Here is a 10,962-nt window from a genome sequence, read left to right as displayed (position 1 = left end):
TTTTTAATTCCTGCATGTGGCTTCTGTGAGTTCTGGGGTAAAAGGCAGCTTGGAACCTTTCTCATCAAGGCTATGGGGAACTGATTTTAAGACATTAAGAGGGAACAAAAACCAGAAACCCAAAACCAAACCAGAGAGAAGCCCAGAAGGGGCAGCCTCATCGTGGCGGCTGAGAAGTTAGAACTGCAGACTCGGGGAGCGACAACAAGGCCACCTAAAGGCCACAGTCTGAGCCTCTGCTTCCTCACTCATGGAGGGAGAAGTAAAAGACATCTCTTGTTTCGGGCCACTGTGAAGACCTTCAAAAAGTCCACCAACAGAGAGTGCTGGCACACGGAATGGCTGCCATGAACAAGGGGCTGTCAAAGGGAAGACACTCTCATGAGGAAGTCGGTGTTCTGGGGAGCACTGGGGAGCACTGGGGAGCACTGGGGGACCTAAAGGCCCTACTCACCACTCAGTATGGCTCCATTTCTTTTTTCCTGTTCCAGGAAAGGTGTGCTTATCATTATCATTATGTTGAGCCCTTTGTGTTGCGTGTGTTTAAGAAGGTGGTGACACCTGCGTTATCAGGCTTTGTGAAGACAGAGGTCACCTCAGCCCAGTGGCAGTGCATACGTATTCTGACTTGTCTGACCAGGTCCCTTAATATGACTTGTCTGGTAACTTGGGCTACTTTTCTTCTTTCTTTTCATGGCTACACAAGCTAACTATGTGGCTCTCATGGGATGCTAAGAAGCAAAGCTAGAATTTCTAGAAATTTCTTGTTCATTTATTAGCTGTTGAATGCAAGCTGACTATCTCTTTGATAGACACATACCCATATCACCTATTTACAGTTTCACTGGTTGTCTGATTGATGCCGCAATGTTTTCTCCTCTTACCGTTAGTGGATGTTTCTGCTTCTATTTAGTCAAAAGAAGACTTGAGTAAACACACGCAAGGCAGCCTGACTCTCCATGAGACCCAGCTGCTACAGAATTGTCTGCAGAGAATCCAAGTTCTGTTCCCAGAACTTACCACAGGAGGCTCACAAGTGGCTGTAATGCCAGCTCCAGGAAGAACTGGCTACTTCTGGTCTCTGAGGGCACCCTTACTCACATGCACAGCCTTCGTACCCTCCCTACATACATAATACTAGAAATAAAATAAAGGTTTAGGAATGTAAGAAGTCCTGAGGTAAAACTCCCTCTCTGTGGTACGGGAGACAGCTGGTGACGTTACCATTTCCCCTGCAGCCTGCTGTGTGTGCCCAGAGTGTTCTGCACACAGTCAGCCTCCAGAAGCAGGGCTTGCCGGGAGTGCAGGACTCTACTGGGGTTCTGGGAGGGCGGGCGACGGGAAAGGCAGGACTCAGATCCGACTCCTTATGTTGGCTGGCCTTCAGCCAGTCAGGAGTCATGAAGTAAGGTGACTTTTCACCAGCCTGGTTTTTAATGTTAGATTTTGGATTCCTTCAAAGAACAGGTTTCACTAATCCCGAGTCTTCAGGGAAGACAGAAGGAGATGACAGAAAGACGTGATGGAAAGTAAAAAACACATGGACAAGACACAGCTGTACTGGTTTCCCTCCATGTATAGTCTTAGTATGAAAATTAAATACAGCGTTTTCCCCCATGGTCATTGTCCTTAGCTCTGCAGTCACTACAGCATTTCTGCCCTGAAAATGGGTCACACTTGTTGCTGTAACTGCTCTTCCACAGTGACTATGAACACTCACAATCCTGACACTCACAGCTCTATGAGGTCAAGCAACATTATGTATTTCATGCTCTATGAAAACCTTCAGTGTTTTAAGAACTGCGTACAATTATTTCTTGTCATAATTTTGTTAGGTGAGGCATTTGAACTTCCTACAAATTATCAGTCCCCACCCCCTAGTCAGGAAGAATCGCGGCTTTTCCTTGTGGGTATAAGACCCCCATACCCAATCTAGAAAGAATGTGGACCTACCCTGTGGGCAGCAACGTTTGCTTTGCCAGCTTGGGTCGAGCTGAGATTTCTGGAAGCCTGCACAGGTCTTGGCCAGAGGTGTGTGCTGGAGAGATGTGCCCGTGGTAGAGGATGACAGGCAGACACACAGCAGGGGGGAACAGTACCCTGGGCCTCGCTGCTGCTGCTTCTCTGACGATCTGACATGAGGGATCCACCCCTGCTTTGATTTATAATTTCATCTGTTGGGCATGAAGGAGTCTTAATCCTGACCATATGAGGGCAACTGGGCTCTCTGAAGCAGTGGGTCCTCAACCTTTCTAGTGCTGTAGCCTTTAATACACTTCATGTTGTGCTGACTCCCAACCATAAACTTATTTCATTGCTACTTCATAACTATAGTTTTGCTACTGTTATGAGTGGTAATATAAATATCTGACATGAAAGGAAAGGGGTTGTGACCCACAGGTGACAAGTGGTGACCAGAAGTGGCCTCACTGATCAAAGCGGGGCATTGAGGACCAGGAGGAGTAATGGACCCCCACACATGTGATGCAGAAAACACAGACATTTATAATGAAAGGCAAAAGCAAACAAGCCTCACTGGCCACTGTAGAGACTGCTGGTTTAACTGGTCATTCTAAAGACTATTCGGTGAGCAGAAAGGCACTGGGGTAGAGGGCTCAAGAAGCTGACTCATAAGTTCTTCAATGAAGGATCGTAGCCAACAAGTTCAGAAGCCAAAGCCTATCATCTCGTAACCCTTACCCTATGCAGACATCACAGAGAATGGTTGCTTAAAGCCATTCAGTTAGCAGGCTGATAGAGGATGTCACAGTAGACCAGGTCAATGGGTATAATCAAACCCACTGGTTAATCTTGAAATCGGTAAGAATGATGCAACCAAATACCAGGTGTCTTCTGCAGTGATCAACCCGTGCTTCATTAAGTCTTTAGTGTGCACTACTCGTTTACAGAGCAGAGGAGAGATGACTGTGTTAAAGAGCACTTACTGCAGAGACGCCATAGGCCAAACTACAGTGTGGGAATTTTATAGAGCATTAGTCTGATTCACCCAACAACTGACTGCAAAGGAGGAGCAAGAGGGCCTTCACATGCTAACACGCTCTTGGGGAGTGTCAGCCAGATGTGGGCATGCACTGCTTAGGTCTTCATCTAAACTGCCTGATGTGGACAATTTTGAAAGAGACTGTGCCATTACTATTAAAGCTGTTAGGTGTGAATGGGGCCCTGTGCTTCAGTTCTTAGCAGTTAAGCCACCTGTGCTGCAGCTCTGCACTGAAACAGCTGTAGGTAATGTCCCAGAGAAGCAAAGAAATGAAAGGAAGGAAAAGGGAAGGGGAGGGGAGAGAAGGGGAGGGGAGGGGAAACAAGAATGGCCGGGTGGTACACGCCTGAAATCCCAACCCTTGGAGACAAAGAGCAGGACCATGAGGCCGAAAGCCAGTCCTAGCTGCACAGCTAGAACCTGTCACAAAAACCCAAACAGAATCAAACTCAATCCTGAATGAAGATGGGCATGGGGACACGGGGCAGGGTATCCCTACATGATTTCCTGCCTCCTCATGTACAAATTTCTGAAATAAAGATTTAAAAAGAAGTGAGAGAGAGTCTAAGACAAGGAAAACTATAGGTGAGCTAACAAAACTGCAGCCCTTATTTACCGGGTCAGCAATTCCATGCTAGGCACACATCACACAAGAGGACTCAATGTCATCACGTCCTCTACTTCAGGACAGTTAGGTCTCCAGGAAATGACAGGAGGGAAGGCATGGAAGTTTCCGGAATCTGCCTGAAACAGGTAAGCCTGATCTAACTATGGGCCACTGTTTTCTTTACCCTTGTCCTCAGAGAAAACCCCAAACAAAGACCAGCAGAACCACCCCTCTTCAGGTCTAGGACTTGGTTCAGTAGGCCATGGACAGAACCGTCAGATGGCAGAGGGCCAGGGTCTTTCTAAGCCACACCTCCTTCCTCAGCTCCTATCTTCTTGCATTACTATGCATTGTTTAGAACTGCAATCAGCTTGGCTTCCAGGGAGTTGGGCCACAAGTAATGTCATCATCATACTTGACACAAAAATGACTTAGTGGGACCTTTAATAGCCTCACGCCAGTTTTTTTCAATTAAGTGACCACAAGTAGCAAACAGCTATTACCACGGGGACCGTGGGAGGTGCTGAGACATGCAGAGTTGCAACAGCGAACCACAAATGCTCGCTGGAGAAGAGGAGCAAGGAGTTTCTCATGGAAGTTCTTAGGTCATTACTCAGCTCTGCAATCCTTTCAGCTCTTGCTAGGAATAGTATACAGGCTTCCACAGCCCCAGGCAGAGGCTGTCTTGAGACAAACTCTGGCTAGAAACAGCTGCAGTGTCCATGTGATGGGCACTCTGTCCCCACCTGCTGAGAACCAGGGGGACTTGGTTACTGCTGTACCCTCGGTGGTCACAGGAGCTTCTTTTCATTCCTTTATCAACTGAAAGCTAAACAGAGATCATGTTTAACTGTGTTTAATTTTCTCTTAGCTTTCCCCACATATTCAGACAATGTTTACCTTTTGCACAACTAGTCACTGCTTCCTAATCAATGGCAACCATGCTTTGGAAAACACAGGTCAAATCATGGAGCAAGGTGGCCCACCTGAACTTGAGACTGTCCCGGGCATTCAGGAAGTCATCTTGTCACATGAACATACAGTGCATGCCTTCTTAGTTACTAATTAGAAAGCCAGCACAAGACTTCAGTCCAGGCACCCAGGCAAGCTGAGGTACAAGCTTAGCACATGAAATGCTGGAGGCAACTTCAGGTTCCAAGCTCAGGACTCGGCTGTGGTCCCGCCCCATGGTCCCGCCCCAAGCCCATGCACTCAGAGCATTCAGTTCACTATAAAGCTTGGAACACCAGGAAGCTGCCACTGCTGCTCAGGGCTCTGAGAGTTTTAGTTAGGTAAGATTCCGCTGGTGTCCCATTCAGGCCAGACCATGTTTTGGTTTTACCCAGCACTACACTGGAACATGCTTTCTTCTCGCATCTACTGGTCGTTTGATTCCCATTGGGCAGCTTTCCCCATTACTCCCTCTCCTGTGCCTCCTGGCCTCTGCTAACTAGCGCTTTCTATTTTTTTTAAAAGATCATTTTTATGTATGTATGTGCACCACATGCACTCCTGGTGGCTGAGGAGGCTAGGAGAGGTGGGGGTGGATTCCCTGGAACTGGGGACACACTGTTGTGAGCTGCTGTCATGTTGCAGGTCCTCTGAGAAGCTGCAAGTGCTCCTAACTGTTGAGTCATCTCTTCAGCCATGGGGTATATTTTGAATCACTTTTAATTTTTGCTATAGGATTGTTTGAACTCGTCTTTGCTTTCAGACTTCACCCGGCTGTGTCCTCACAGTGCTGATTATGCACTGGCTTGTGGAGAAGTCTCTTTGCTTTACGTAATCCATTTGTCTAGTTTTGCTTTTGTTTTCTGTGATTTGGGGTCGTATGCAATAAGTCTTTGCATAGCCCAACAACACTGAACAATTCTCCTCTATTTTCTTCTAACATTTCTTGGCTTTGCATATTACTCCTTCTCAGCTGACTTTGGGATACGGTGAAAGGCAGTCTAGTTTTATTCTTTTGCATGTGGATACCCAATTTCCCCCATTAGCATTGGCTAAAGAGACAGCCCTTTCTCCAGTGTACGCTCTTAGAACCCTGAGCGAATATTAGCATCTACATTTTTTGAAAGCTCCTCTGATGATTTTTGCCAATAGCCAGAGCTGAGGGCTACTGCGTTAAGCTGACAAGTGTTTCAGGAAGACTCCACAAGAATAAAAGAAAACCTGGCATTTCTGTAAAGAGATATGGCACCTTACAGGATTCCCTTCAAACTTATGTGAACATGAGCCCCTTGTACAAAAGCATCTGTTAACGTAGATGGGCCTCCACGCAGACTAGCAATGAAGGCTCACACCCTTGCTACCCTTGTAAGCAGAAAGCCCCACACGGTTACCTGTGAAGGGTAAAGATCAAGCCTTTCCTCTCGAAGGATAAAGACGCCGTTACCCCGTTCTCAACTAGGGAGACCTTGGTATCCCAATTATGATACCTGATGTCATAATTAGAAGGGATCTTACATGCCACCGAACACACACACACACATACATGCTCACACATGCTCAGTTACAAACATACATGCTCATATATGTTTACTTATAAATACCCGTTTATACATGCACACACACATACACATACACACACACACACACACACACACACACTCTTACATTCATACACACACTGGCACATATACATTCACTCACAAACACAAACACACATGCTCACACATGCTCACTTACTCACAAACACGCATGCTCATATAGGCTCACACACACATACACGCTCTTACATACATATGTACACTGGGACACTGTCTCTTTCTCTCACATACACACATAGGCTCTTATATATATACACACACTGGCACATCCATACTCACTCACTCACTCACTCACTCACTCACTAAGAACCCCTCCCTGAGCATCCTCTTAGTGAGTTGTCCAACTATAAGGGATCTCACTGCTTCACAGGACACCACTTTTCATTGCTGGGCAGATCAAGGGTTCGTTATGTCGGCTCCGAAGCAGCCTCCCTCAAACCTCCAGTGTTCCCAGCTCAGTGGTTCGGCTGAGCAGCAGAAGTCTCCCTTCTTCCCTCTGAGTGCCCCCTCCCAGCACTCTGTTAAAGTGGAACATGGAACACCACTGTACACACAGGACTGTAACAGGAGCCAAGCGACGTAGATTTGAGTTGCAGCTCTGCCCCTGACTTTCTAACATGGCAACAAAAGCCCCTTAGGCCTGACTTTTATCATGAATATAAAAACTGCGTAAAAACAATGACAACGGAAAACTGGCGTACTTGTGAACAGTGAATTAAAAGTGTAAGACAAGTGCTTTGTAACAGCCAAGCACTGTATAAAACAAGTTGATGCGTTGATAGTACTTTAAGGTACAATATTTTTATGTCTGAAAACTTTTTGGCCAGTTCAGTCCTGTGTTATCCTTGTCTGATGAAGCTAGGCACATTCAGCTGCTAAACTAGACGTGAACAACGTTCACAAGAGCTCCACAGCGCCCTCTATCTGCCTCTTGCTTCAGCAAGTCCGTGAACCCTGAGCAGGGCATGGTGTATAGATACCACCTGCTGATTTGTGAACAGGAAAAATAAAGAGTACAGTCGGGAACTAGACACGGGTCTAGAAACTTCTGTTCACGACGTAGGCGACCGTGAGCAAATTTTCCTACCCCAGTTTCCCACACATACAAGGAGAGAACCAAGATATTTTACATGGTATCTATTAAAACAAAACAACATGTCAAGCTCCCAGCAGGACATTATGTTCATTTGACTGAAGGGTATTTTAACCAGGGTAGTTTTTTTAAAACTTAGTGAAAATCTCTTTGAAAAGTCTACATGCCTTCTAAAGCAATGGGCCTTCACCTGCATGGAAAGAGGGTTCCAGTCAGTGTCAGTTCTGTGTGGGATCCGTGGACGCCTCCTCTTGGGACTTCCTGTCTTTTTTTTTTACATAGGCTCCCACTATAAAATGCAGGCCAGCCTCAGCCTCACTGTGTAGCGCAGGCTGCCTGCCTTCCAGTGTGTAATCTTCCTGCGTCAGCTTCCTCAGCGGCCAGCTGCTAGGATTACAGATGTATGTCGTTGTATTTGGCCAGATAAGCCAATCTTCAACTCTGGATGATCCCAGACCTCTACTACCCATTTTACTAACAAAACTGGCAAAGTAAAGTTTTAGAAGTAAATTGATTCCTGGGAAAATTGGGTTATTCCATAATTCCCAAATGCTTATACTGTAAAAATTACGTCGTAAGTCTGTGTACTCATTTGAAAGTCTCTCCCTGTGAGGGGTGCATTTGTGTCCAACTCAGTTCTGTAACTACCTTCCTGAGGTCAGGGGACAGAATTTGTAAAAACTCAGAGAAATGGATATATCTCCAAAGGAGAAACACAAATGGCAGTAAGACCAAGAGAAGATGTTCTCCATCATTTAGCCACTAGAGAATGCCAGTGTAAACCACAAGGTTTCCCCATGTGTAGCAACTCTAACAGAAAGACAGACAATAACAAGTGGTGGGAAGGAAGTCAGGAAGTCAGAGCCTAACACACAGCTGCTGGGACGTGAACCACAACGTTCTCCTCGTCACACAGCTGGCAATTCCTCAAAAGTTAAGCAAAGGAGGCACCGCTATTACTTAGGACTCTATTCTTAGGTACACAGAAAGGGGAAATGCAAACATACATTCACAAAAAAAGCTTTTCAACAACATTATTCATTATACTCCAAAGGCAGAGACAACCCAAAAGTCCACGACGTGGTAGATAAACAGATGAATAAAGTTTGTGTGTGAGTACACATATACACATGCATGCATATGTACAGTAGAAGGCTATTTGGCAACCAAAAGACACTTGGTATTAACACATGCCTCACCGTGGATGACCCTTGGATTCCTTATGCTAAGAGAACGAGGGAAGACACAAAAGCGCCCATGAGGTTTGGCTCTGTGCATGGGAAATGTCCAAAACAGTCAAATCTACAGAGACAGAAGAAGATGAGCAGTTGTCAGGAGATGGGAGGGACCAGGAATGGCTAGCAGAGTTCTTTTTAGGGTGATGAAAATATTCCGGAATTTGACTGTGGTGGTAGTTGTCTGACTAAGCAAATATGCTATACATTTAACTGGGTGGGTACATGGTATGCAAATCATATCTCAATAAAAGCTATCAAAAACTCAGTAGAGGCACATAGCCATTAAACTATAAGGCTCAAGGATCAATTAAATTTAAATCAGAGTGCAGAGAACATGTGTGCGTCTATAATGGTATTTTATGTGGATAATTGCTTTATATGTTTGATTGCTTTAAACCCATTTTTACATTTAGATTATTTTTTCAGGAGCAGCTGAATTTTAGGGAAGTAAATAATAAACAAGGCTATTGTGGCTCCGGAAACGACATTCTTTTATTTTACTACCTAGGATTGACTCGACGGTGTAAAATGCTATTAGGAGAAAGAATGGCCAAGTCTGAATGAGAGCATGTATTTCATCGTGAAGATAAAAGTCTTTCTTCTCTCTAGTGAATACAGGTAATTTCAGAAGCAGCGACTCCTAATTATTCAGTGTTGAAAAGCTAAAAAAAAGGTTCACATTGAAAACAGTGACCTCCAGTTTGCTCTGTGAATGAAGACAGACACAAATTCTCATTTTCCTGGAATCCTGGTTGATAAGTGAGTTTGGGCAATGCATGCATTTCTTCATTACAGTGCAGTCGACTGTTCATTTAAATAACAATAACTGGCATAAAAGCCACAGGCGCATTATCTAGCAGTTCTACTGTGTTGAAACGCATTATTAGAGTGAACAATGCCAAGTACAGTAAATAAATGACTGTCCCTCATTTTAGCATTATTCCTGCTTGCTTAGCTTTGTGAGAAGGTACCATCATTATGACGGCTGCATTCAACACCTTGGCCAACACCATTCGCATGGAAAACTCTTGAGCTGGAAGGGGTTTAAAAAGAGTTATGGTCTTTTCTAGCTCACGGAAGGCAAGGGAGAAGTCACCCATCTGGTACTTAGGTATCAGGTAGTTTCAACAGAAAATAGTTGAAGAAATCAATGTCTGTGTAAAAACTGAAGCCTCCATTAGGGACAGCACATACAATAGACTGGTTTAAAGTTGTGAAGTCTGTACCCATAGTCCGACTTGAAATCGGCTGTAAGAACTTGCTATTGGTTCTGCCTTTCACGTCAAAGTAGACACCATTCTTTACTTTCTCTTTCTTTACCTGAAATGACTAGTGTCCCACCCAAAGCTCCAGGCAAATTTGGTTCTGAGTGCATCTTCTGTCTCCCAAATGTAGGACAAATAAAAGAAGCTATTTGGAATGATTTGGTCTTGAGTCTCCAGCTTGTGCACTTAAGGTGACTTACGATGCAATATGTGACAGAGGAAGAGGAGAGAGCTTGAGTGGGCGATGCCTGTTACAGACAACACAAGCTTGTGGCATGGCTTTCCAGCCAGGCCTCCAGACATGCACATGAACTCACAGACAAGGTTTCCTATGAATCCACAAGCACTGTCCTCATGCAGTCATGATTCAGAGTTTATCATTCTTTAGCAGCGAGCCACTTTCTCCCCACCTCATGGAATATCTACATTTTCATACAGTAGAGCTCAGGGCAGGACAAGGTGCAGACACAGTCTGAAGCTGTGTTGGATAGCAAGCCCAGCCCTGGCACTCACTGGATTTGTGCAGAGTGCCCACCCACGGCCCCTGCCTTGCCGTTTCATGCTGCCATTCATTCACAGCCTGAGCGTCACACACTACTGTAATGCTCCTTATCCAGTTCCTTCTTCTCAGGCCAGGCATCAAGTGCCATAGAGCTAAAAAACACCCTGTGCACATCTGCTGCCGTGCCTCACCAAAATTTATATTGTCTAATGTTTCTCACTAGGCAGATGCCCCCCCCCCCCCACTCCTATTTTTATCAGATCTTTACTCTGCCACGTCTGGAGATCAGTGAGCATGAGTGAAAGAACCCCAAGACAAGATGGCTGCACAGGATGGACGGGAGGTGTGCTCCGTGTGTTTCAAATGTTTCTTGCTCTTTCCCGATCCCAACCAGAACCTCTTTTTACCCTGTGAACTCTTAGAAACACGGTGCATCCATTTCTTTCCTGGAACCTTCCCTTGAGTGGGACCTTCCAGGACCCTCACCTTCTCCTAGGACTCATGCCCTTGCTGGGGATCCTAGGTGGTCCGCTCCCAGGTGGTGTGCGCCATACCTTCTCCTTGGACTCATCTCCTCGCTGGGGATCCTACCTAGGCGGTCCGCTCCCAGGTGGTGGGCTCCATACCTTCTCCTTGGATTCATCCCCTCGCTGGGGATCCTAGGTGGTCCGCTCCCAGGTGGTGTGCTCTATACCTTCTCCTTGGAC

At 45.6% G+C, this 10,962-nt stretch overlaps 1 protein-coding gene across 5 annotated transcripts in view; it reads right to left on the bottom strand.

The window, feature by feature from the left end:
* Vti1a (vesicle transport through interaction with t-SNAREs 1A) overlaps positions 1–10,962 on the bottom strand; it is a 306,273-nt gene that overhangs the window by 75,431 nt on the left and 219,880 nt on the right. The window contains exon 9 of one of the 5 annotated variants that reach the window (XM_031390719.1): positions 8,450–8,552. The exons of the other annotated variants lie outside the window; for them this stretch is intronic. Within the exon in view, the coding sequence (XP_031246579.1) occupies positions 8,471–8,552 (82 nt within the window). The 3' untranslated portion in view covers positions 8,450–8,470. The remainder of the gene's footprint in view (positions 1–8,449; positions 8,553–10,962) is intronic. 5 annotated transcript variants of the gene reach the window in all.

Source organism: Mastomys coucha, unplaced genomic scaffold (genome assembly GCF_008632895.1).
Source record: "Mastomys coucha isolate ucsf_1 unplaced genomic scaffold, UCSF_Mcou_1 pScaffold21, whole genome shotgun sequence".
NCBI classification, from domain to species: domain Eukaryota; kingdom Metazoa; phylum Chordata; class Mammalia; order Rodentia; family Muridae; genus Mastomys; species Mastomys coucha.
The sequence above is the reverse complement of the archived record's forward strand: the minus strand, read 5'-3'. Positions and strand labels throughout refer to the sequence as shown.